At 52.4% G+C, this 27886-nt stretch overlaps 1 protein-coding gene across 6 annotated transcripts; it reads right to left on the reverse strand.

Annotated features, from left to right (window-relative positions):
* Positions 1–9347: 9347 nt before the first annotated feature.
* Positions 9348–27249, reverse strand: LOC308046612 (somatomedin-B and thrombospondin type-1 domain-containing protein-like; the record flags this gene model as incomplete). Of its 6 annotated transcripts, none has more annotated exons than XM_080354573.1 (7): positions 9349–9859; positions 12647–12823; positions 14192–14270; positions 14831–15025; positions 25086–25209; positions 26009–26138; positions 27239–27249. In XM_080354573.1, the coding sequence occupies 6 exons, from the start codon at positions 26009–26011 to the stop codon at positions 9742–9744; spliced, it is 696 nt and encodes a 231-aa protein (XP_080210699.1). In that variant the 3' UTR covers positions 9349–9741. The 6 variants fall into 6 exon arrangements, 5 of the variants coding, with proteins under 5 accessions (XP_080210696.1, XP_080210699.1, XP_080210698.1 ...); XM_080354572.1 differs by lacking the exon at positions 27239–27249 and adding an exon at positions 26832–27208; XM_080354571.1 differs by lacking the exon at positions 27239–27249 and adding an exon at positions 26730–26813.
* Positions 27250–27886: the final 637 nt, after the last annotated feature.

Raw genomic sequence — 27886 nt, forward strand, 5'->3', positions numbered from 1 at the left:
CCAAGGGGGATGTTTAGTCCTTTCAGCACAGATGAAAGGTTCAGCTTTTCAATACCTTTTGTTCAGTTCAGAAGGGTCAGTAAAAACTCTAATAATTTACAACTTTTTTTTTTTCCTTTTTAGAAAAATCTCTGCTTATAAAACATGGATTAGATTCTCCCATACTGTCTGTTTCTGCTTGCTTACCTTTCTTCCTCCTTTCTGTAAGGAAGTTGAGCTACTAAGAGACGTGACATCGTTATTATTCAGCTGGCAAGAGCAATTAGAGGTAACTTTGCCCCAGAGTATCATCTGCAGCCACCCAAGCAGAAGATGAGCACGGGGTGCTCATGCCAGGAAGGGCTGGGGGCGTTCCCAGGGGTGGGATTACAGACTTCCAACCCACAGGCTGCTGTCTCCAATATTAAGCACCCTTGCAGGAGCAGAAACCTAAAAAACCCTATACTGGAATAGCTATCGCGCATTCTGGACACGTTAAGTCTATCCCTCTACTGTATAACCCCTGTTTTCTCTCCCTTCAGAGAAGAGAATCTCAGAAGCTTTGCAAAACCTTTTCTCAAGACCATTCTCTCCATGAAACCAGAATTTTATCCACCACGGGTGAAGAAGCTGGGTGCCTCTCCTTTCCTGGCTGTTACTCAAGGTATAAGATCCATATTGCTATCACAAACCATGCTGGGACTTCTAATTGGGTTTTCCTCCCACTGTAACTCCCTCTGCCATCTGTTTCTCTTTTTCTCTGGGATGACACATCCCTCCGTCGCTCAGCAGTGACACCGGGACGCCAGCCCAGCCCTGGAGCTCCGGCACCCCCGCTCCCCGTGTCCCCCAGCCCCAGGTGTGGTGGGATTCCAGATGTTCTCCGGTCCGCGCTTCCGGCTGGGTTTTAGCTCCAGCTTGGTGCTGGGCTTGCTTTGAAAAGGATTCAGAAACCTCAGTCCAGAGCCAAACTCCCACCGCTCTCAGCAGGGCCAGGGTCCCACCCTGCGCTTTTCAGCGGCAGCAGAGCTGTTTAACCTCTGACACAAGTGGTTTTTCTTCTTAGCTTGAAATCACCGCTGTTCTCGCAGCGAGCAGAAACCGCCCCCCTCTCCCAGTGCTAATGAAGGGTTCTGGAGCCTCTCTGCTGAGACAATTGGTTGCCCCAGGCTTCAGTAGGATCCGGCCACTGTTTTCCACTGCTGCACCTAAGGAGATTACTAAGCTGTTGGAAACATGGCTCATTCTTCTGGCCTCTCTCCAGACCCCCAGTCGTGTTAGTGTTGAGCTACTGCAAATGAAAATACATTATAATTTTAAATCAGTACATAAGTGATGCTTGCTCATTGGGAAACTTGAAGTTAATGTTGCCTGCAGCTATTACTACTGTTTTCAGAAATAATTCATTAGCTGCAAAAATCTTCTTTCCTATCTCAGGACATGAAACAAAAAATTAGCTATTTCCCTTTCTTGTTGATTCCTTCCTTCCTTCCAGTCTCCTTTGCCTCCAGCAGCCTCCCCTTTCCAGGCTGCAAAGCCGGGCTCAGAAGCCGTGAGGACAGAGACCACAGAGACACGTTTCAGATGGCACCTGGTGCCATGAGATGGTACCTTCCCCCAGTTCCCCAGAGCACAGGCTTTGCCGAGCAGGGTGGGTCTGTCAGTCACATCCAACAGAGAAGCAGCAGGTGGTGACCCCACCTACCTCAGTGTCTCAATACAAACAGGCTGCTTGGATCAGCCAGGCTATTCCGCTAAAGCCAAAGCAGAGTCCCCTAGTACCAGCCTAGCACCAACCACTGGCACCGAGATCTCTCTTATGTGCAGAAACTCTGACAACTCCATTTTTCTTGGGTGATGAAGACCAAGGAAGATTGTTTCCTCTCTGCACTTCAGCCCACCTGCCTCTCACACACATCTCAGCTTTGCTGATGAATTCAGGGAACATCCTTTCTCATGGGACAAATAAGACAAAGATGTGAGTGACTTGCTTATCATCCTGGAGAACACTTGACTGAAGTGCTCCCCTCCAGCAAACACAACCCACCCGTCGCTGCCTGCGGCCGGCACTGCATGCTGCTCTGTGTGCCCATCTAAGCCCCAGGGCAGATGCAGTTTGGGGGTGCCCACCCCCCCGCTGCAGTGCCCCACACTCAGCTGCCTGCTCCGCTGCTCCCCCGAGCTCTGTGTGATGTCCCCCACTGCTCCCCCCAGCCCTGCGCAATGTCCCTGCTGCTCTCCCAAGCTCTGTGCGATGTCCCCCACTGCTCCCCCGAGCCCTGTGCACTGTCCCCTCTGCTCCCCCGAGCCCTGTGCACTGTCCCCGCTGCTCCCCCGAGCCCTGTGCGATGTCCCCCACTGCTCCCCCGAGCCCTGTGCACTGTCCCCGCTGCTCCCCCGAGCCCTGTGCGATGTCCCCCACCGCTCCCCTGAGCGCTGCCCCCGCTCCGTCTCTCCCGTCAGATGCAGCAGCTGTGCCAGGTGCCATCCCAAAGGGAACTCATGTTTTTCTCCTTAGCGCTTTGACGCTGAAATTAGATTGGGTTCAATTGCTGGCACATTACCACCTGTGCTAATAGTCAAAATTGCTTTCAAAGATAGACTGCAGTGTTTTGAATTGCTGTCCCTTTTAATTACATTTTCTGTCCATAAAGATACAATTATAAGCATTTCAATAGCTCCCAGTCCCCAGCCTTCCACTGGAGCAGCAGAAAAAGGCAGCCCCACCGCCCCCTTCTCTTTCCCCGCCCACACACTGATTTCTCTGAGCAATTCACAAGGGTGTCAGGTATATTCATCTCCGTTCTGGCAAAGATCCTCGCAGCACTCGCGCTGCCCACAGCATCCTCAGGTAGCCCCTGCACTACTGCAGCTCTTGCACTCGAGGACCAAACTCCAGTTCCAGTCGCCTTCAGAAGGCGGCATGTGTGTAAAGAACAGCAGCATCCCACCTGCTCACCCTTCTTTTTCACTAAAAGTGTGTGTATTTACCAAGCACAAGAGCTGAAATCGAAGATCCCACACGTATGGAGACAAAGAGAATCTTGCCTCAGAAATGAAATACTGCAGGAACGCAGGAGCTGCCGCAGCAGAGGAACCGCAGCCCGGCTGCTCCCGGTGTCTCACACAGGCCTGCAGCTTCAGCGCTAAAGATGTTAAAGGAAAATGAACTGTTAGTGTTATACGCTAGCTGAGCACTGGAGGGCCGGTGCCTTCCAGCTACAAATGCTTTCAGTTCTTGAAACCCGAGCCTTTCAATCTTACGCAGCATCAAATGTTGTTATTGTAAGATTGCATGGCACTGCAAATAACTACTGCATTTAACATACCAATGTAATGAAGTACAAATCTCTGGTCAAAAATGAAAGTTTATTTAAGGCAATATAAAAATATTGCTATTAACCCAGGGTTCTTGTGCCCTACAAAGCACAGAATGCTGGCGAGCAGCCACTGTAAGCAGGGTAAATGTCAAGACCTCCCCACATGCAGGCAGCCCGGGACTGCAGACAACCCGGTACCTAAATGAAGGAGCTGGGGAGAAAACAAGAGCAGCACAAAAAAGGCAACCACAACAAACCAAACCCAACAGGGGCCCTCACAGCAATGAGTTTCTGATGCCAGAGCTCAGTGACAGGGATTTGAAACCTCCGCAGCGCTGGGATAAATTCTGAGACAATTCATAACCCAGAGCTCATATTCTCCCCATCCTATTTACCAAAGCAATAAGAAATTGCACTTCTCCTGGCACCCTGGGCATATTATTATACGATGTAATTTCCTTTTGCAAAAACCCAATTAACTGTACATGCCTGTACCCATTCTGCCAACTATATCATTTCCTAATTCCAGAACAGCAGTGCAAAATGCTGGGGAGTTATCAGTAAGAACTGTTCTGCAATAATTAATAGATGCAAAGATTAAAAAGAAGGAGCAAAATAGGCACACAAATTAACACACTCAATTATAACACAGCTATCTACAGGCCCAGGATCTTGTGTAAAATGAATTTCCTTATTAAGCTTTACCATCTCCCCCTGTGACGGAGGTTGAGCAGGGACTGAACATGAGCTGCTTTGAGAACCCGCTTCCATTTCCCTCTGTTATGCTCGAAGGACAGAGATCTGAGAGCACCAGGGGACCTGTAGTTTGGGATCTTAAATCACCTCTGAGCCCCCTTCTCTCTCACCTTTGATCAATAGGTGATGGAGTCGCGCTGACAAAAACCTTCCATGATTGCATTTCTCTGATTCTATGCACCTAAAGCCTTTTGTGGACCCAGACCCCTCCAGACCTGTTGTGAGCGCAGGCTGGACCGCACTGGCGCCACCACACGCCCGTCGGTGGCCCTGGGACGCCCCCGACCCGCGCCGGGTCCCGCCGGCCGCCCCCGCACGGGCAGCGGATACGCAGCGGTGCCCCCACCCTGCCAAACCCGCCCCCGCCCCGCCAAACCGCCCCCGCTCTCCCAAACCCGCCCCCGCCCCGCCAAACCCGCCCCCGCCCCGCCAAACCCGCCCCGCCAAACCGCCCCCGGCCCGCCTGCGGGACGGCTCTGACCTGGCAGCCGGGATTCTGCTCAGAACGGTGGGTTTGGTGCGGGGTGGGAACACGGAGCAGGGCACAGATGGTTCAAGAAACTCTGCCCCGCTCCAGAAACCTCTACCGCTGATAGAACTTTCAACATCACTTGTCACACCGCTTTCACACCAGATGCTTCCCCCCGATTTCAAGTAGAGGACTGCTTCTCCTAAGCGTCTCAAGCTCCTCTCAGAGACCCCGAACACATTGAAGTGACAGGGTTTTTAATCGGTCCTGCACACACGAAGTGAGAAGACAGCCTGAGGGACGGGGAAGGAGGGACACTTCCCCGTGTGTCTGACCCAAGCCTGGCCCAAGGCCGTGCCTTTGTGGAGAGGTTTAAAGCAGCTGGCTGGTTTAAAGACACCTCAGCCTGCCACACGCTCTCCCATGGGACTGAGGTTACTTTCCAGACCAAAAAGGGAGAAAACTGCTTTTGCACATCCATGAGCTAGAATGAAAACTCTGTGTTCATGCTACATCTACTCACTCCCTACCAAAGGTGCACAGGACTGAATAAATCCACTGCAGGCATACAGGATATACAGAACACTGGATGATCACAATCCTGGAAAATGCATTTACTTAATTGCACAGCTTTCACATTTCCCAATAAATTACTTCAATACAGTCATTAAGCCATTTTGACTGAAATGCACTACTATAAAGCAAACATATTTGCCATTGCATTTGCACAATTACAGCTGTTTAATAAACCATTCTCAATATGTAAATGGAGCAGCCACTCCTGTGTTGTTGTTTTGGAAGCCATTTCTGGGTGCTTGAAATGCCTGGCAGGAGCTCATTTGGGGATATATAACATTTCAGAGCACTGCTGCCAGCAGAGCGGTTCCTCCCGCCGCTCCTGCCCTTTCCCGCTGCCCGTTGCAGCCCGGGACACGGCCCCTCGCTCCTGGGACACTCAGGACCTATTGAATGAACTTATGCCCATGACTACTTACGACTCGGTGCTGCTCAGTGAGGCTCAGGGCTCATAGCGCAGTTGTGTAGTGAGGAATCCTTAAATATATTTGTTGTCCCAGGTTGTCCCAGGCAGTGAGCAGATGCGCTGCCCTGTTCCACCCCTGCAGTCCTCTCCTCTCCTCTCCTCTCCTCTCCTCTCCTCTCCTCTCCTCTCCTCTCCTCTCCTCTCCTCTCCTCTCCTCTCCTCTCCTCTCCTCTCCTCTCCTCTCCTCTCCGATGTGGCTGCACTTGCATCCAGAAGGGGAAAACGTCCGGCTGCACTTTGTGCTCTCAGACAGGAGCGCCCAGCACGCACAGATCAGGTTTAACAACAGAAGGGCACAGGACTGGGCAAGCCAGAGCAGCATCAGCTTACACCGCCAGCAGAATGGGCCAAGCAACCCCCATTTCTCAGACACCCTCTGCTCCACCTGTTAACGACTGAAATACAGTGCGAGGAATAAATCAAGAACTGGTTAATTGGCCTGAGGGCTGTTATGGAAGTGGCAGAAGGTGAAAGCCCATTAGTGCTGGCATCACCCTACGCACCCTTCCAGTAATTCAGAAGCACACAATGAGTAGTATGGAAAGGTCCCAACAGAGCTCCGGTAAAACACGCACTGAGCACAGCGAGTAACACAAAACCCAATGCACACAAGCAGAGCGGTGCTGACCTCTGCATCAGGGAATGGTGACAACAAGAAACCGTGCAGCTGTTGTCCCACACGGACCAGGCTGTGGAACTCACGGCTGTGCCTGAACTCATGAAAAAAGGGCAATATTATGACATAAACCGCACCATGGTTCCACCTTTCTCCCTTCCCAGGGTCAATTTAAGATGTTTACAAGATGCAGCCAGGCACATCCTGCCCTGAACGCGTTCGCGGTGTCACTGGTGTCACAGGGAGCTGAGTGCACATGCCACGGGATGAGAGCAACTGTGGGGGGACCACGGAGCGGCAGCCTGGAGACCCTGCGCAGCCCTGCATGGCGACACCACGCACAGAGCGGCCTCTAGAAATGAACCTGTTCCGCCCAGCTTGGAACCACAGTGTTCAAGAAAGACCAAAATAAGTATCTCCGGATAATGCTTTGTTTTGTGGTTTTAAACTGCAAGAGACATATTTAGAGAACAGAATAATCTCTGCTGGTTCAGACTCTCCTTTCCTTTCTCACCTTTACACCTCCGCTTGCAGTATCATGACTGTCACCAAGCAACTAATTTTATAACTGGAAAGGACTTCAGAAAAAACTTCAGTTAAAAAAAAAAAGGCAGTGATCTTTATAGTTAAATAGTCAAAATACCCAAAATGAAGGATTAAAAAAATTAGGTTTGAAAAGCTAAAGATAACAGAGCAGTTTTATTTGTGGAGAAGAATTGCTAGCGCCGACTGTTCAAGCAGACTGGGCTCAACTCCTTTGGCCACCAAGCAGCAGAAGAAAGTTTGTCTTTAGAGCAACGAGGGTATTTTAAGAACATTATGGGGGTTTTCTTGTTCTTTGTTTTTACCTTTAGCTTCTGAGCTTTCAGGGCACATTTTATGTCTCTTTTCCAAACACATAAGGGCTTTTTCCTTGGAAGAGGCAGCAGCGCCTCGTGCATTCAGGTGGCTGCAGAAGCCGAGACCCACGTATCCTGACACTCAGGGAGCTGATGGGCCCAAAGAGGATCCCATGGTGAAAATGGTCTTTCACCAGCTTCTGTTCGGAATGCAGAGGGAATTCAGTTGAATCGCAGGCTGGCCACTACAGGTTATGGTGAAGAAATACAGAGTTCTCTGAGGGCGTCCCTCTCCATCCCATGGTGACAAAGGATTTCTCTACAACGGGCAATCACATGGTTCCTTCAGCAGTTGTTTTCAGTGGTTTAAAGTGGCCCGCAGCTTTGCTTGGCTTTTCATCATTAAAAACGTGATCCCCAGCTGGAGAGCAGAGGGAAATGCAGGAACCTCAGTCAAGCTTAATCTTCCTTTTACACAAATCAGCCCACTGGTGCTTTGGCTGTGTTTGCTGCTCTCTCCATCTGGAGCTGCGCTGGTGCCCAAAGGTGGAGCTGCACGGGCACAACGGGCACAACGGGCACAACAGGCACAACTCATACCGGTGCTCAACAGGATGATTTCTGGGAGACAGGGACTAAGCTCCTGGCTTCAGTACTTGCCGTGGGAGATGCTCTCCTGTTGATACCCACTGGTGAAGGGTTTTTAGCGTTGCCATGGGAACGGCTGTCCTCGCCAGGGAACAGCCTCTCCGTGTGCGGCTGCCCTGCTTGGTTACTGTGCAAAGCCATTCTCTTCAGGAGTATTTTGCCCTGGATTTCCAACAGTGTTATCGTCTTTCCCCAAGCCCAGGCTGTAGAAATTAGGGACGTTATGAAGACAGACGGCTTTGCTTTGTCAAGTGGAGAAATGCAGCTGCTCTGAGGGTCCCTCAGGCTGATTCTTTCATATTCTGCATCCCTATCTGCAGTGACAGGAACAAAGGGCTCCAAGTGCCACTGTGCCACCATCTCCCATTAGGACCTCGTGTTATCAGCTCTCAGGGCTGAGGCAGCTGCAGATACCCCAACCAACAAGCTGTTTGCCACAGGAACAGCCTGTTTTGTGCTTCCTAGTTCAGTATCACTGCTGTCTCACAAGCCAGTCCCACAAGACAATACTATCGCTACATAACTCACTTTGGTCAATTCAAAATTAGAGCTTTTTCTCCATTTTTTTCCCTGAAACTTGAAAACAAAGAGGGGGGCATTGAATATTTTGTTTGACTCAGATTGTTTCAATTGTGAAAAAAATTCCAAAATCAAGGATAAAGACACTTCACTTAGGAGGTGTGGAAACATTCACCACCGCTACATCCCCCTCCTTCCTGTGTCCAGACTTCATACACATCAAATTTATATCAAAACTGGCCAGAGTCTGCTGCAGTTTCTGCCAGAATAGGACAAAGTTCTGTCAAAAGCACGCTCTTAAGGCTCTCTCATTCTGAGACACTGAAGCTGGAGGGCAGTCTCCTACTCTAGACGCAAAACTCCCCTCTAGAGGCAAACTGAGCGTTCAAACTCTCTTTTGGAACCAGCTCCAGCCACTCACCTGGGTCTGACACATAACCGCGTGGGTGCCCACCGGTGCGGCGCTCTGCCACAAAGAACAAGCCCTTTCTGTAAGTTTGTTTGAACAGATTCAGAAATATGGGTATGTTAAAAGAAATACCACATCCCCTTCTGCGTAGTGGCAGGTCGGTGGTGGTTTAGACCTGTAAATCCTGAGTAGTTCTGGAACTGGACAGCGGTGACTCTTCCTCCAGTCTCACCTGCTGGGGCACAAGAGTCAGCGACAAGATGGGCTGGAACAAAGGAGGCAGGTTCAGGCACTAAAGAGACGGCAGCGCACGGATCCATCAAACAGATCGGCGCTGGGAGAACGTCTCCAGTCTCCTTTATTATCATTGACAGGAAAGTATGAATATCAATCAGCAGAATATAAAGAAAACATTTCAAATCTTTTCCAGTGGAAAACACAAGGCTATCGCTAGCCCTGCCGGTACCGCTGCCATGTCTGCCTATGCAGAGCCCCAGGACTGCTCTGCATTTTGGGGCAACTCGGAAATGCAACTTGTAACCTGAAGTCCAAGGGCCCATTTATGGCTGGTACGTTCCATTCTCACAGGTTCGAACAGACTCATCTCTAAGTTTCGCCATTATCTCAGCAGCACAAGATCGACCCTCTGTAAGACTGAGGATCAATATGAAATGATGAGGCCAGGGAAGGTGAAAACAAAAGGAAGGGATATATGAGCACAAGCAGGAAGTATCCACAAAAAAGTGCCATTGCCACGGAAAGAAGGCACTTATTTTATTTTGCATTGTTGATTTTTCATTGAGACTTTACAAAAAATAGTAATTAAACCTGGGTTCATGTGGCCTTTTTTGTCCAATTTCTTATCTGGTGAATTCTCATTCCTCTCCAGAAAGGGGGGATTTGCAGAAGTGACCAGGTCAGACGGGCATCTCTGAGGGACGGATGGGCAGAAAGACATCGGCACGTCACAGCCGGTCTGATTTCTTTGGAAATCAAGGAACACAGCGGGACAGAGAGGGTTCGGGATGCCCCAGCACAGACAGCGTTGTCATTGTCAGTCATTGCTCCTGCTGTGGTTCCTGCCGCTGCCACCCGGCGGTGCCACACGAGCCGCCGCGGCGCTCGCCGGCTGGGACTGCCGGGGTCAGATGAACAAGAAGCTGTGAACGGAAGGACAGGAGCAAGTGTCCAGCTGGCGGATTCTCCTCCAGGTCCCCCGGCACCGAGGGTTCCCGACCGCCTGCCAGTGCAACAGCTGATCCCTGAAACAGTCGCAAGAGAGAGAAAGTCAATGTGCTGCAGGGCAGCCGCTTGTACAACGAGGGCTTAAATCACCCAGTAAATACCATTTAGTTTGCTAATATCGATTTTCACTCCACGTACCCAATTCTGCCTTTCTACTGCTGCAAAGAAAAAGCAACCACAGTGACCCCCATAGGATTCTAATAGTAAAGTAAAGTGAAGTAAAGTAATAGTGAAGTAAAGCCACAATCAGCCCTCACAGGAACACGGGACTGGAAGAACCCAGAGCAGCACACACTGTAGGTGTTAAGTCCTAAAGGATTGACAGAAACACCCCCTCGAGGTGCCCGTCGCTGCATGCAATGGCTCACACAGACTCCATCCCCTCAAGGTGCCTGTCACTGCATGCAATGGCTCACACAGACTCCATCCCCTCAAGGTGCCTGTCACTGCATGCAATGGCTCACACAGACTCCATCCCCTGAAGGTGCCTGTCACTGCATGCAATGGCTCACACAGACTCCATCCCCTCAAGGTGCCTGTCACTGCATGCAATGGCTCACACAGACTCCATCCCCTCAAGGTGCCTGTCACTACATGCAATGGCTCACACAGCACACAGGCATCCCCTGACTTTGCTATAAACCAAGTCCACCCATCCTCTCCCTCGCTCTGCCCCATGAGCATGGGCATAAACTGCTGCGGTCTGGACATTCATGTGCTACAAAGGCCACATCTTGCTCCAGGTGATGAAGAGCAGCTGATCCTCCCCGACACAGGCCAAGTAACAATTCCACAGGTGTCAAGTCTGTGCTTTACTTGTAGATCTTTCAGAAGATGATTCAAAATTAACAGATCAGTTTCCCAGCTCGATGCTCTGCCCTGTTCATCTCATAACCTTCTTGAACAAAGAAGCCACTGCAAGCCCTTGGACGGTCCAGCCATCCTCACCTGATGGCCACAGATCTGGTCCTAAATCAGCAACTTTGGGAAAACTCCTGAGCCTGCATAAAAGGGGTTAAAATGAACTCGCATCTTCTACAGAGTGGGAGACAGGTGGAAAGCACAGATTAACAAGCATCTCTCTTTAACTTGAAGCATTTATAAGCCAGACTCCACTTAGACACAATAAGATAATTAGGAAATACTCATCAAAATATACCAGCATTGCTGAGTTTATTTTAAAGTCTGTCAGATGTTTTCCTTCCTGAGAGTCACTCTTGGAACAATATCTCGGGGAGCTAAACACTGGCACAAGCTGCCGAACTGACAGGCTGAGAGGCGCAGCGCAGGCTCGGCGTGGGTGGCACGGCAGCAGCTGCCGATGCTGTGGATGCTGCGGATGCTGCGGATGCACAGCCAGCGCCCCAGGGACACGGGCCAGCAGGATCACAGGCCCGTGGCATCACCACCGCGCCGAGGTCACCCACAAAGTGCCCACACCTCCCTGGCGGGGCACCCGGCAGAGTTACGCAAGCAAAAATTCAAAACTCACCATTGACTCCAAATCCATTACCAGTGCCCCTCTCCAGCCTTCGAGCTGCCAGCCCTGATGATCAGATCATCACTGCTAAGGGACACAGTCCCATTTTCTTTGTGCTCCCATTCCACACACAGCGCTGTTCACCAGATGGGGTGGATGAAAATGCCCCCCTCTTTCTACAGCCAAATGAGGAAATCAATTCCTGAATATATTTTTATTTCACTGACTCTGATGTTACTGTCTGGCTCCAGGGTTTCAGTAAAATAACATTATTGTAAGCTTTTATAACCATTCATGTGCTGAATGCAGGTAAAAGCTACTCCTGGCTACACCAGTTAAGATTTAGATATAGAAGGAAAAAAAGCTTTTGGAACCTTTGTGCATAAGAAGCTGAGGCAGGGAAGGACAAGGCTCTAACATGACCTCCTCTTACTAGAAGCCTGGGACAAACCCTGACTCAAAATGCCGTCATTTGTAGTTCTGGTAGCGCAACACATTGTGTGCTGGAGGCCTGATGGTCTTAGTTCAGAGTTGCTAATTCAGATGAACATGCTTATTTCAACATTTATAGAAAATATAAAAATACCCCTGCCCAGCATTGCCAGGCAATGATCTGCCAGTTTCATAGGATGCCTTCAACAAACTAACAACGGGGTTACAAGTATGCGGGCAAAAGCAACGCAGAAACTGCTCCTCAGTGACCACGTCAGAGCCTTGTGAGCCAGGACCCTGCTGCTGGCTCTGCTGAGGATGTGTTCTGCAGCTTCCAGCCATCCCCTTCATCTTCGCTGGACTCTGCCCAGCTCCTACAACCCGCTCGTCCCCATCAGTCACCCCAAAGCTGCTTCAGCTTTCCAGGGAAAGGATGCTGAAAGTGCACAGATCTCACAGCACTTCTGTCCAGCCTCAGGTGCCAGCGCACGCCCCGAGTCCCGACGCCAGATGTCACCCACCAGAAGGGTCACTTGTACAAACAAAATCCCCAGTGCTTAAAAATCAGAAACAGGTTTGGTTTTACTTGACACCTGTCAGGATGTCAACCTTAAAAGCACGGCTGGAGTGTCTTTACAAGAAAAAACCTGTGCCACAAAAACCAGTGAGATTTGGCAGACTGGGTGCGAGGACCCCCACGCTGGCTCTGCTGCTGGTTTAACACCTGAGCTTCACCAGATCATTTCATCTCTGCAAGAAACTCATGGCATGCAACAAAGACTACTGAATGTACGTACAGAGAGCTGTGCGTAGTGCACTGTGAAACTGGCAGCAGCAGATCAAGGGAGAAGAATGAAAAATTCAACACGAAAACAAAAGCAAAACCTCTTACTTTTTGCTTCCGCTGCCGTCGCCGTGACAGTGCAGACGTGTGGAGTCCAAGGCCGGGTGCTGGCACTCCACGCAGGCGGTGTGGCCTTCCCGGAGGTACAGCGTCCAGCGGGTGTGCGGGCGCTGGCTGCGCAGGCAGCCCGGCGCGATGGCCGCCAGCTGGAACTCCACGCAGTACCTGCAACCGAAGAGCTGAGCAGGGCAGCCCGGCCAGCGGCCAGAGCCCACGCGGCGCCGCAGCGGCCAGGCTGAACCCCGCAACACGCATCGCTGATGGAGACAAGATCCACACATCCCACACAGGAGTTCGAGGTCGTAAAAACCAGAACATGTGGCATACCTGAGTTTTAACAAGGTTAAATGGGAAATAAAGCTACTCTGCTGGTGTTTTCAACTCACATATCAAATGACAGCAGTTATTACTGGCATCTGTTTTTCAAATAGAGACACAGACTGGTCAAGCATTTTGACTAAAGCCAAAAAAACAACCAACAGACAGGTCTTCTGGTTCCAGGTCTGGTAACCCTTTTCTGAACCACACTTTCTCCATCACCTGCTCTCAGTTACTTATATTAGGTTTTGCAGCTAAACTTGCAACAGGAGACAAAATTCAGTCTGTAAAGGTTTTCCTGGTGACAACCTCCCTCCTAAATGAGGTTGTCACATGGTGGGAGAACCACCGGATTGACACAGCACTCCTGTCCTCCGCACTTCGGCTTTTAACCAAACCTGAGAGGAAAGCCCCAAAGAACTGGTCTTGTTTGGAGGGGAAAACCAAGGAAGTTGGGTTATCACCTCCAAACACAGAGAAACAGGTTCTAGTCTGGACTGGTTGTGTATCAGTCATGGGGGTTTCCAAACACCTCCAAGCAGCTCACGGACCATGTGAGCAGTTTGCTTCCTTGTCTTATCGGAGGGCACGAGCAAGGATAGACACGTGTGCAACGGAGCTGTGCTCACGGCTTTGAATTTAGCAGGGAGAAGGCTCCACTAATGAGCAGTTCAGGGAGGCTCAGAGTGAACAGACGCTCCCTCCTTCAGAAATTTGAGTGAGGGGATGGATGCAGCCATGCCCTATGGAAATACCTGTATATACAACAGCACGTGGGGAAATAAATCAAGAAGTGCATGGGTACCTAATGCTGCAAGAGCAGCTCTGGGCAATTCCACACAGTATTACAGGAACGGCAGGGAAACCACCAGGGACTGCAGCAAGAGAATTTGCACCATCTATGTAAAAAAGTGGAAACTGCACCAGATTCACCTTGGGAAGAGCTGAAGGGAATGGTGGTTGGCTCTTTGGTCACACAGCCTTAAAGAGCAGCAATGCCGTGAACGCAGAGCTGAACTTCAGTCTTGTACCGCCCGACCCCGCGGCAGAGCCGCAGCGTCCCGCGCAGCGCGGACCCGGCGGCCGAGGGCAGAGCAGCGCCCTGCGCAGTGAAGCGCCGCCCGCCTGCTGGGAGGTGCCGGCTCCGATCAGCGAACAGCCGGACCTAAACTGCAGCCAGACAGACAGCAAAGGCAGACCGAGCCTCCAACTCACCCTGTTCTTTCATTGCCATCAGCTGCAGCTCTTTTTCTCCTCGCTTTTCCAAACCCTCCTGTCGTTATTAATGCTGGGACTGCGTATACCAAAGAGAAAGAGTACATAGTGTAAGTGGCAATACTGTACTCAGGCTGTTTACATCTGCAAAACCGTAAAGACAGGCCTGTAACGTCATACACTTTTATCTGCAGCAGGAGATGAACAAATTCTGACTTTGTATTTTCATATTACTGGTGACCATCAGCCATTTCACTAAAACAGAATCTGTGAGCAGAGTGAGCCCACTTACCAGGGACACCAGAAGACAGAGGGAGAGGCAATACCCACTTACTACCGACTCCCAACAGGTCTGAACAAACCCAAATCAGGCTTTTCCTGCAGAAACCAGCCGGAGGTCTCCTGTGCCCATGCCCTGCTCCAGTGCACAGAAGTCATACCTTGCTTTTGATGGATATTGCTCCTTCATGACTTTTTGCAGATGACTCGTAAAAATATATATACATACATATATTAAAAAAAAGGGGAAAAAAAAGTGTGCTCAACACCCACTTACAGCAGTTTTAAACAGGCATAAACCTACCAACTCTGTTGCCAGAGATTCACACTGGCATAAGTGAGATCACGACCAGCACTCACCCAGGGCCGGTCCGCACTCCGCCGCGGGCGCGCCGCGGTACCGCACGCAGCCGGCCCGCTGCTCCAGCGCCGGACAGGCCGCCCCGCCGTTCCTGGGCTCCCGCAGGACGCGTCTCCTGCGAACGCGGTACGTTGTCCTGCAAGGCTCCGCGCAGCCACTCCAGACGCTCCACTGCGACACCACGCAGGGGACAGCTGGAAGAGCAACAAAGCGGGGTGTGGAGGCTCACAGAAAAGACAAAAGTGAGGCGCCTTTTCCACAAAAGACACCTTCTGACACAGTACAGTACAACCTTCCTTATTTCACACCTTCCCGCTGCAAACTCCTTCAGCTGCACCGCTGCAGCTTCCCTTCAGCTGCACCACTGCAGCTTCCCTTCAGCTGCACCGCTGCGACCTCCTTCAGCTGCACCGCCACGTCAGGGAATCCACAGACCCACCGTAGTCCTCCACTCTGTACGTGTTGGAACCAATCCCAAAATGTTTTGCAGATGTGACTCATTAGTTTAAATCTAGAGAACCTGCACTAAGCAACGCTTCAAAAACCTTCACACCACTGAGCATCCCTTCCCGCTCTCACACGGTTCCCACTGCGCTGGCTTCCACCAAAGCCCCTGCGAGTCCGCAAGAGGCAAACTACACACGGGTGGAGAAATCTGACCCACGACTCTGAGCTCACACACAGGAATTCCTCAGTGCTCTGAATTCAGCCCCCCTAGTAATCTACCACTCGATTTAAACGTGCAAACGAGCCATTCAAATCCACTAGAGCCACTATGCTCAGTATCTTGCAGTAGCAGATACTCGCATTCTGATTTACAAAGGCATCCGAAAGCCTGAGTCCCACTGATGTGATTGGGGGTTAAGCTGCTAAACACTGTTGTGAATCCTGAGCAGCTCGAGCTCGATACCTCAATTTATTCTCCCATGCAATACAGATAACCCCTAATTACTGCATTAATTTCTTTTGAAACTGCTGTCTTTAGAAACTTTAGGAAGAGCTTTCAAAAGCTATTGCTTTTCTTCTTTGTCTGAAGTCACCACAAACAGCTTTTTAAACCTATTCAAAGATTAGGAAGTAAATCAATTACCTAAGTAATTGAGATATTTCATATTCGCAGCAACGCACACAAAAAAAAGACTGCGCGTTGGGTTGCAGGCTACCCAACGTTAGAATCCTTTTGTGCATCTCATTTATTTGGAATCTTCTGCTCTTTTCAGTTTCGTTTAGCATCAGATATTAATGCCTTTGCCTTAATATTTTGCTTTACGAGTCAGTTTGATAAATTACCTCTTTAGTAGCGGGAGAAAGAAAACTGCTGAAAAAAAAGGCCAAGTGACAAAGGCAATGCAAGTCAAAGTAGAAACGGGTCCCTTACACCCAGCACAAATGAATCACAAGCAATAACACAGAAATCTCTCATCCTGCAGAAAACCAGCTTTCTCAGCAGACCTCGGTAAGCGGGACGCGGTCAGTGCCCCGCGCTGGGACAGCTGCGGTGACAGCGGTCCCGCTGCAAGGTGCCCGGCTCGGACGGGGAGCAGTGACTGCCCCCTGCCACTCCTCACCCTGCCTAACAAGAGCCCGCAAACATGTCTCTTATTATTCTTCTGTACTATGAAGAACAGACACGATGGTTTCCTGTCTATCCCAGCCGTCCCAGACGAGCAGGATTCTGGGGCAGTGGTACTGAGGAGCACCCAACAGCCCAACCGTGGTCAGACACCAAAGGCACTGCGGCACCCAGCACCAACACCTTGCCCTGACACCCCAACACTCGGACAGCCAGGCTGCACCCCCTGCACACCTGGGTGGGTGGTTTATGGGAGGCAGGTCTGTGGGATCCTGTGGATGGCACTTTGATGCCTGCTCTCTCTTGAAAGGAAAAAGGCAATTAAATGACGGGAAGGTCTGCCCATGTGCCCAGAGCAAAACTCTGCTAAGGCGCAGCTATACAGGCTAAAAAAAAAAAAAAGCATTATTTGAGGGGATAAGGCTCCTTGAGGATGCTGTTCGAGGGAAGGGAATTGCACCACTCACTAAAATGACTTATCTCCCTAACTCACCTCTGCGTTTTGGCAGAACGCATTTATGGACGGAGTGCGCTGTGCTCCCGGGAAGGCGGCGCTGCCTGGGGACCCCGCACTCGGCAGCACCAGCACTGCGGTGGAGGCTCTCGCCAGATCAAAAGTTGGAGCTGCCGTCACACGCTGCAGCTCTCGATGCCTTTTGCACAGATGTGCAGATTAACATGAGCAACAGATTTGATCTCGTCCACAGTAACTCAAACCACAAGAGACAAAGGGATTGAGGGATTCTCAGTCAGGAAACATCCTATTTCACGTTTCCGCCTTGTACAAACACGCAGCATCCTGACGCCACCTGCCCCGGGGCGGCCCAGGAGACCTCAGCACAAGCCGGGTGTGCAGCCAAAGGTGTGCAGCACCCCTCCTCCGGCCACCCGCAGCCCCGCCTGCAGCTCTCGCCTTTCGCACAAAGCAGAGCCCGGCGGCGCCGTCGGGCAGCCAGACCGCCGGGCAGCCGGAGCCCCGAGGGCCGGCAGGTGCCGCTCGGCTCGGGAGGCAGCCGGGACAAGGCGGCCCCGGGAGCGGCCGCGGCCCCGCCAGCCACTCACCTGGGCAGGTCTCGGCGTAGTCGTGGCAGCAGTCGAGGGTGCGGACACACGCCTGGTCGCAGTAGCAGGGCCCATGGGAGCCGTCGGGCCGCCCGCCGCGGCTCAGACACGCCGGGTCGCGGCCCGGGCAGCACAGCCCGCGGGCGGCACAGCCGGCGGCAGCGCGGCGGGGCCCGGCGGGCAGCACCGGCAGCGCCAGCAGCGCCAGCACGGCGGCCCAGCCCGCCATGGCGCCTGCCCCGCGGCGCTCCCCGCAGCCCGGCCCGGCTGCACGGCGCCGGGAGCGGGCGATAAGGGAAGGAGCCGGCCCGCCTCCCCGGGCCCCGCCGCTGAACGGGGCGGGCCGGGCGGAGCCGCGGCCGGCGGGGTGAGCGCCGGGGCGGCCGGCGGGACCCCGCTCCCGCCCCGCCAGCCGCTGCTCGCCCCGCACAGCGCGCTGCTCGCCCCGCACAGCGCGCTGCCCGCAGGCTGTTCTTTACACAAACACCCTGTTCTCCTGACCCTGTCGTAACGGGAGGTTTGCCTTCACTTTCGGGGCACCGCACGATTCCCGTGCATCCGATAGTTGTATTTCTGCAGACTTTTAAAACTAAACTGCACTGACTGGTAGCACTTGCCAGCCAAATTAGCATAAAGATTATCATCAAAAACAAATGGTAAAAGAGAGCGGGGTTTTGCCAGATTTGACCCCAGCATACCTCAGGAACCATTAAAATCCTACAAGTACTTCATTCCCGCTACAGCAGCTTGCGAAGAGCGCGATCCAGCTGGCTGTGCTGCCTCTCGACAGAATTACTCTGAGTTTTCTGACTTCCAAATGCAAGAAAGCTTAAAGTGATTAGAGCTGCTCCTGTGAATTATTGAGCTACTCAGTAGGAAGCTAAAGGCTTTACTGTAACTTTTTATCAAACAGACTCACTCTCAAATATTGATCACAACAGATGTTATACCTCGCTGAATACCAAAGCAGGATTTGTAAAACCCACACACTGATTTTTTGCGACTGATTATGCCATTATACTAACAGTGGGTATGGGCAGAGCATTCCTACTTCAGGGAGACTGCAGCAAAGATGCTTCTGGAAAACCAGAAGATGATGTGAGAGGACTGGCCAACACCATGGTGTGCGAGGCGCGGGAGCAGAGCAGAGCTGGCACCCCACCGGCTCCGGCACAGCACGGTAACACCTTCCAGAAAGAGAAGAAATAAGAACTTCAGCTTCTTTGTAGGTCCCCAGATATCTGCAGGTCTCGTTTTCTTGGCAGTGGTCAGATACTGTCACAAGTAACAAATCCTGCAGCGGGCAAGAGGCAAAAAGGCCAGGGGAGGAAAGCAAAGAGCACGAGGAGGCCATGGGGGCTAGGAAGCAGAAATGCAATGATACCAGGTGTTAATTCCAGCCTCTGCCAATGAGTCACTCACTGTGACCACCACGGGAAAGTCATTTAATCAATGTGTGTGTCATTCTTGATCTAGAACAGGAAGAACATTCCAAAGGAGATTGCATTACTCAGCTCATTAGTCAAGCAAAGCAGAGGCCTGTGTGACTCTTGCGCAACTGAGGGGCAGTAACAGAGGACGCGTCCCAGGTGTTTGTTTCCAGCACAGATGCTGCCGTGCTCCAAGTCCTCCTGCCAACCATCGTTGGGGTAGGAGGAACACATTCATTATGAGACTTATTCTGAGACACAGAAAACCGACTGAAAGTTAGTTTTAGAAAGCAATGCATCCACATAAAGACTGCAATTCTGACCGACTCTGTGCTCTTAGGAAAGCTGGACTTTGGTCCAGATGTCTCAGTAGGGTTTATATTCAAGCCACCCTCACCTAAAGCTCTCGGGAGCCGTCTCTGTTGCTCATCTCCCATGGCCAGTCTGAAAGCAGTTGTTCTCCCATGTTCTAGTTTGACATAATCCTAAGGGATTTTTTAGGGCTTGTGGGTTTTTTTCCCCTGACAGGCTCCAAAGATTATATTGTTAAAGCAGCCAAGAAAAACATGGACCAAACCATGCTGGACCACATCAGCCCAACAACAGATTTCCTGCAAGACAACTGCCAAGTCTAGAAGTGGGACTTCTGGCCCTATACAGAATATTGGAGACAAGCAGATGTGCTTTACAGAAAGGAAATGTGGCTGGTCCATCTTAGAAGGAGAGGCTGAGCAGCAGAACAGCTTGCAGGGCTGTCCTCGGCACTGGAGATCGTGTATCCCACCCTATGGGAACACCAAAGGGCGGCTCACCAGGGCAGGCGGGAACGCAGCTTTGTCTGCTCCTTCAAACCCAGCCGCTTCCCTGGCTGGCCACGCTGCGTTCTTGCTCCCTCGCTCATTTTCCTTTGCTTAATTAAGCAGCACTGTGCTGGAGCCGCCGCTGACCCAGTTCCCAGAGGCCCTCCTGACCCCTCCGTTAACTCGAGGGGTGGGGGATGTCACAGATGGAAAGTCCCTTCAAGGGACAAAGGGAAGCTTACTGTCACTTTCACTCTGGAGAGTTAATCAGTGTCCCTGCTCGCAGCACAGGCCGATCCACCCATCTGTGCAATGGGGAACGCTGTCCAACACCAGCCCACCCCTTGGATTTTATTTTGCCATAACTTCACACACACACTAAAGCAGCCTGTATAGGATTTACCGGGCTTTTAAAAAGGATTTACCCTATTCCAAAGTGTTTGCCCTTTGCCTTTAGCCATCTATGACCTGCTAATTCATCTATCATTGCAAATGCATTAGGACAGCACTATTTTCTTTGTTCTGACTTTATAGAGCCCCTTGCACTTTGTGTCCCCTGTGCAGGACCCCGATTCCTGTGCTTTCTGCAATAAGGAAACTCACAGAGCCATCGGTGTGCAGGACAAAAACAAAGAACATTTCTGGCAGGAGTGTCTGATTTTACATTCCATGGTCACAACCAGGTCTGTAAAAGCACAGGAGGAAAGCAGCCAACCCAGTGATCTGAGTTCTTGGAGCTGATTTCTAGAGATGCACAGAGGCCACAGGAGCCCGGCTGCCAGCTCCTCCAGACCCTTCGAGGCTGTCACAAAGGATGCTCGGCTTGTTCATTGTATTTCAGCAAGAAGCACCATGAGTTCACACAGGCTTTCCAGAACACGACACAAACAGCAAAGGCAACAATGCTTGTCCAAGAGAAGGCAAAGATCAGTATTTCCCCTACAATTCTGCTGCTGGGCACAGGTACCACCTTGAAAATGAATTTCTGCAGCAGCCTGTCCTGCGTTCTCCTGCCTTTCCTGTCCCGTGCCCACAGCGTGCAAGGACACACTTCTGCAGGCGTTGCTGGTGCGCAGTTTAGCACACGTGGTCCTGCCCAGGCTGTGTCCCGCTGGGCACAGACGAGCCCAGGAGGAATTCCAGTTGCACACAGCAACTTCTTTCTCAGCTTTTAAATATGAGCGGGGAAGCAGAGAAACCCTCAGAAACGTTTTCTTCAAAGAAAAGCCGAGATCGAGCTTCCTACAGCTAACTATTGCAACAGCAAAACTCCAGACCCAGGACACCCAGCAAGGGGCAGAGACTTTTTGGGATGCCTGATAACCAGGGACTTTGCTCTAAGCACAGGCAGCACTTGTACAAATCAAAACGGGATCCCAGCTCTCATCACCCCTCCAGCCTTTGGAAGCTGAGCTCCCAACTTGCCATTATGTAAAAACCTTCCAACACGTTTTTTCCTATCCCATTGTATGTCTGGGGATATCCACCGTCATTAATTGATGCTTCAGCATCCTCTGAAACAGGCTGTTTCATTTTTGCCAGAAATAACAGAGGTGGATGTAAAACGAAGCCATCCCTACGGTGCCCAGCTGTCTGTGGGAAACTCCAGTGGATGAAAGCTGTGAAGCAAAAGCGCACCAGTACAGAAGACCTCCTCTACATCCACCCCTCTAAATAACAGCCCCTGACTAGTTCAGATTTACTTGCATATTACTTTTAGGGTTCATCTCCATCATACTTCTTGTTCTTATAGATAATCTAATGACCACTGGTCTAGAGGTTGGTTTATTTACTACAGCACGCTGCAATAAGGACAAAGGGAAAGCATCCTGGCTATACGCACACCAAACCACCCCAACAAATGGATTTGGTGCAGAAACCCCATCTGGCCCTTACGAAGCTTTGGGCAATGTATGCACACAGCACCCTCTGCAGCTGCCAGGCCAGAGATCTCCAGGCTCAGTTCAGTTCCTCCATCTAATGCGCAGAGACCAGAGACCACCCAAGGGTTGCCAGCTGCAGATCAGTTATTTTCAGTTTCGTTTGTGCACTAACAGCAGTGCTTGAATCCTGACCTGAACAACTTTTCCTGGAGGTAATAAAACACTAAGAACGTGTTCCAGCTATGTCTGTCCTCAACAGCTCCCACCATCAGCTCAGATACCAGATCCCCTCCCATAATCACTGAAACCATTATTTATGCTTTCAAGTAGCAGAAATAACCTCTGAACTTGCAGCTGCTGTAAATAACTTCCAATTCATTAGAGTATTAATTAGGCTGTTGCTATTAGGCAGCAAAAATAACAAAGCAATACTTCAAATGCCGCAGGAAACAATTGCTTGACTATTTCCTCAGGCTGTTATCTATGCCTCCCTCTGCCCTTCAGCTGCTCCAGGCTGAGCTGTCACTGCTGTTCAGCCAGCTCACCGCAGCCGCACACCTGCCCCCAGCTGCTCAGGCACCGGCCTCTCAGCTGGTGTTTGGCACATAGAACCCATCAGAAGCTTTCACAGGCCCAGAACCAGCACCACAGGACCCTTTAACAGCTGCCAGGTGGCCCTGCTCCTTCAGGAAGGTAATGAGGCTGCAGGGGGACTGGTTTTGAACCCCATCCCTAATGCACATACCTGCTGTGTGACTTCCCAACAGCAGCACATGAGGAACAGCTACTTCATTCATTAAGCCCGGGGTTTGAATTAGAACCTGCTGCGACACTTGCAGATTAATACATATTGTAGTTCTTCACATCAGCTTGATCTTAAGGGGCTATTTACTTCATTTGCATTGCCAGCAGGGTGTACAAGTGCTACCAGACCAGGACCCGCATCAGACATCTGCCACAGCCTGTTTGTCTGCGCATCACGCAGACACCGCTCCTGACTGCCAGGGTAATGGCCATGGCAGATGGAGAACGCCTGCTCCCTCCCTGCAGGACGCTCACCGCCTCCAGCCCCTCCAACGTGCGCAGACATCGCACACCACAGGCACTTTGACAGGTGATTTTTTTTTTACTGCTACTGAGTCAATTGCAATCCATTTTAGGGCTCTTCACTGCCTCTCTGCTATTAGCAAATTAGGTATTGGAAAAGCCTCTAGCTTCCTCTTGCTCAGTGGCTCCATACTTCAGCATTATGTACCATTTGTATTCATTCTCCTGCATTGCAAACCTGGAAGTTTGCTATACAGCATCCAGGGGAAGGATGCAGGATCTGAATGAACATGTCACCAAGTCTCTCTAGCCAGCAGAGTCATTCCTGCTATCTGAACACACTGCACGAGGGAAACGTCCAAATCCTCGGGCTGGCATCAGCTTCCCTCCCTTCCTAGACCGCTGTCACTTTTCTGCAAGACTCACGTGTGGAAGAACATGCAAAGCCAGTGACTTTCCTGAGAACACGCTGATCTACACCTTTACCAGGCCAGCTAAAATCCCCGCTGAATCGTGTTCTACACCAGCTGCTCCCCGTGCAGGATCCAAGGGAGAAGCTGAGGGAGAACCCTTGTCCAGAGTCCAGAGGCAAAGCGCAGAGTACACCTCTCCCTCTGGTCCAGAAGACAGACCTGTTGTCGACACTCGGCACCCAGCTGTTACTGACAGAGAACTGTGTCCTGGTGACACTTGCTGCAGCACAGCAGCAGCCACGAGTCTCAGCACGGTATTTCAGATCAGGGCACGTGAAGCTGTATGGCCGTGGGATCACACCCATTTCCCCCAGCTTGGGGCAGCAGGCAGCCCCATGTAAACAATCACTACACAGAAACACTGTTGCCATCCAACTCCCAAAAACCAGCACAAGATCCAGAAATCAGCTGTTAAACACACGTACAGAGAATTTCAGTCACCAGCTGAATTCATCCAGTATTAAAGATTTTATTAAAAATAGGTCCCAAGCAGTACAGAAACACACATCGTGCTACAGCATCCAAGACGGGCTGTCCCCACTGCCAAAGATACATTACTAAAGGTTTCTGGATGACAAAGGGGAGCCCAGACTGGAATCCTCCTTCCCCTTATACATAAGGCCATCCTCCCATACCCAACAACTGCTCTCTAATGAGAGGCTGCCTTATTTTAAGGCTGTGGGAAGATAACATCAGCTGTCAGGCAGTGGACACAGCCCTTGCAGACGAAAGCATTCAATTACATTAAACGTGCAGCAAGTTCCAGAATCCATTACAATCCTCATACCATGGGAAAGTAAAATATAACACCCTCCATCTCTAAGCTGGCAGGACACCAGCTCATCACTCCTGCTAGCTGAGACCAGAGCTGTTGCAGGGTGATGTAAACGCTGTAGCTTGGACAAGGGATCACAGGTAGCAGCATGGAGAGGGACATCATTAACAGAAGACAGCTCTCTGCTAGTGCACTGACATCACAGCAGGTCCCAGGACAACTTCTGACAAATCTCAACCTGTCAAGAGAACAGCCAACATTGTCAGTCCACCCCACTGCAAATAGCAAATACACAGCTTTCAAATCATCCCCCAAAAGACCTTTCAAACAGCAAGGGTTGCTCTGCAGACAGCAAAAGCTTCTTCACTGCCAGGCGCATAGGATGTACCCTTACAACTGCACTGTGGGAGCTTTTAGAGTAGTACCTGAGAAAAACCTGGGCACGCTGACTGAGCAGTGAGTGCCAGGGTAACACATCCAGTCAGCTCCACCATCTGACAAGGACAACTCGTATTCCTTTTGAAGGCAGGAGTGCCATACAGAAAGGTCACACTGAGGCTCTTCATCACTACAGGCTACCGAGAAGACTTCAGCCTCCTTGGAGACATGAGACCTGCACAACAGGCACCTGAACAGCAGCACACAGCTGTAACTGAAGAGCGCCAGTGACAAGAGCTGTTTATCCAATGAAGTTTTGTTGAACACATTTTCTAGAGCTCTAGGGAAATCATCAAACAGCCAAGTTCTCAGAAGATGGCACATCGTTAATCTTTTGTAGAAAAACAAAGAAAGAGAACACCAGTCCCTCTCTTGCAAACAGACACATTGCTGGAAGCTTTCATCAGCACTTCTCCAAGGCACTGAGAAACTCCCATTCAGAGGGGCAACGGGTGGGGGAACCCACAACACAAAACTGAAACAAACCCACTGCAAGAAAAATAAAATAAAGAACAAAAGCTCCCTGACTGTGTGAGCAGCACCCCATTTTGATGCTGAAACAAAAAAGCTATGTTTATGCCCTTACATGGAAACCCAGAGTGCTCTGCCATTTACTTGAGATCTTTTGAAAGAAAAAATTCTTTCACTACAGTCACCTTTTAAAGCACTGCAGAAGCAACTGCCTTGCAGAAAGGAGTTTGATTCTTCCCTCCTACTCCCCTCTTATTTTTTGTTTAATTTAAGCCAGTGAACACAGCTGGATCCAGACTTACCATTCTCCCTTGCCAGAGGGGCAAATATTGTGGAGCAAACCAGGCAACTGCCCTCATCACACAACTGGTCAGAGCCACCACATCCACGTCTCCCAAGGCCAAACACCTCTGCCTTCGCAGCACCCTGCAAGTAAAACCAAAGGGAACAGTCAGCACCAGGCCCTGCCAGGGTGCAGGACACAGCAGCCCTTCCCGCTGGTGCATCAGACATGATCTGGCTTGAACAGCAAGAAATCAACACTGTCGCTCTGATGGGGAAAAAATTCAGTCATCACTTACACCAGCGCGTCCCCAGTCCCGAGGCCGCACACCCGCGGGGCCGCTCCCGCCGCCCCGCAGATCCCAGGGACCAAGTGAACCGGCAGCAGAGGAAGCAGCAAAGCCAAGCACATGTGGCCACCGCTGAACACTCCAGCATCCCAACCCCCTACACTTCCTCAAGTTGGCCAGCAAGGGGCAGGGCAGACAAGACTGAACCACATCTTCCGAAGGAACACGCTGCAGCCAGCATGGCTCCCATCCCTCCCTGGAGCAGCTATCACCCACATGTCTCCACGCACGGTGTCCTTCAACGAGCGGGACAGAGCTGTAAGCCACCATCCTGCTCCAGCTCAGTCCGCACTGGCACAGCTTGCAGATTCCTCACCCTGCCGGTTCCTGTTCACTCGCCTCACCAGCCACTTAGGACACGCTGGAACAGCAGCAACAAGAGGCACAAAGGGCCTTGCTGCAACGCTTCTGCATGAGGAAAGCCTCTGTGTTTTTACCTTTACAATATCCAGGCTAATGCTCAAATCTCCAGTCAAGTCTCCAACAACAAATACTCTCGGAAGCAACGCCCTCACAGGAAAGTGTTTTGTGTCTCCCCACTTGTTTTTAAATTTAATTTAAACCAGTGATGAACAGTTATTTTAAGGACTTACCATTCTTACTTGCCAGAGGTTCAGGCATGGTGGAGTAAACCATTAACCACCCTTATCACATAATCTGTCAGCTACAGCCATCCCATCAGGTCTCCCAGAGGCCCAACATCTCGTCTGCTTTTGCAGCACCCTGTGAGTAAAACCGAAGGGAACAGTCAGCACCAGGCCCTGCCGGGGCGCAGGACACAGCAGCCCTTCCCGCTGGTGCATCAGACACGATCTGGCTTGAACAGCAAGAAATCAACACTGTCGCTCTGATGGGGAAAAAATTCAGTCATCACTTACACCAGCGCGTCCCCGGTCCCGAGGCCGCACGCCCAGAGCCGCGCACCGCGCTCCCGCCGCCCCAGGCCCGCGGGGCCCCGCCCGCTCCCGCCGCCCCAGGCCCGCGGGGCCCCGCCCGCTCCCGCCGCCCCAGGCCCGCGGGGCCCCGCCCGCTCCCGCCGCCCCAGGCCCGCGGGCTGCGAGGGAGCGCAGCCCCTCCCCAGAACGGGCTGCACGCTCAGCAGGCACAGGGCGCAGGGGAAACGCCTGTGAACGGGGCACAGCCAAGCCAGATACAATAGAATGAGGAGAAGTTTTGTTTGATTGATTTTGTTTTTCCAGGGCTAGCAAGGCCCCCACCTTCCCAGCGCTAACGCGGGAGGTAACATGCCCCTCAGGTACCGGCTGCACAGCACCCAGAGCAGCGGTCAGACCCACGGCCTCCGGGGACACCAACCCGACACGGCGCTGCAGCAGCACCTCGGCAATTCTTTCGAGAAAGAAAAAATACACATGGATTTCTAAATCATTAACACGCTCGGTTACTCCAAGCACGCACCGTTCCGCCGGGTGGGCCGGGCCGGCGCCCGCATGGCGGCGCAGACCTGCGGAGAGAACGGGGCTGAGCGCCGGCCCGGCCCCGCCCGACACAGCGGCGCCTCCCGCCCGAGCGCCAGACACGACCGGCTCCGACTGCGAGTGAACCGGCCGCTCTGACGGGGAAAAACCGCCATCACGTCCACCGGCGCGCGCCGGGAGCTCGTGTGAGACCCGCCCGGGAAGGGCGGCCGCTCGCTGGGGAACACCGCGGGAGCCCGGGGAAGAGCGGCCGGGCCGCGGCCCCAGGCCCAGCAGAGGAGCCCGTGCTGGAGCGGCCGCTCGGGCACGGGGGTTCGCCAGGAACGGGCAGAGAGGTAAAACCCGGCCCCCCGCGCTCCCAACCGCCCTCCCAAGCCCCGCACCCACCTCGCCACGCCGGAGCAAGAGGCCGAGATGTGCCCCGCGTGGCCCTTTATAGCGGCCGCGGCCCCGCCCCGTCCCGCCCACGGCCTGGCGGAGGCCGGCCCGCGCGCCATGGCGGGCGGTGCCGCGGGCGGGCGCAGGCGCCCTGGCGGGCGGTGGTGCTCGGGGGTCGCGGTGCGCCCCGCGTTGTCCTTCCGTTCCCCGCAGCCGGGTCCCCGCTGCCGGGGGGCGCTGGGCCGCGTGTTCCGCTCCAGCGGGCTCGGCGCCGGTGCAGCGCGGCGGGCGTGAGGCGCGGCCGGGCCGCCATTTGGCGGCGGGGGGCAGGCCGGGCGCCCGGCTCGCCGTTCCGCTCACCGCATGGCGGCCGGGCCGGGCCGGGCCGGGCCGCGCCTTCCTGTGAGGAGCGGGGGAGCCGGGCCGCCCACGCCCCGCGATGGGCCCCGCGGCTGCAGCCCACTCGTCCAGGATCGCGGGGGCCTGCTGCGTGGCTTCCTTCGGCACACGGAGTGCCGCCAGCGCGGAGTGCGTGCCGCCGCTCCCTCGGGCCAGCCGGGCACGGCGTTTCGGCCCTGCCGGGGTCCCGGCAGCGGGAGGTGCCGCCGTAGGGCTCGGGTGTTGTGCACCCCCCGGGGACGGCAGCGCCTTCGGTCG

This window comes from Nesoenas mayeri (genome assembly GCF_963082525.1).
Source record: "Nesoenas mayeri genome assembly, chromosome: 16".
NCBI classification, from domain to species: domain Eukaryota; kingdom Metazoa; phylum Chordata; class Aves; order Columbiformes; family Columbidae; genus Nesoenas; species Nesoenas mayeri.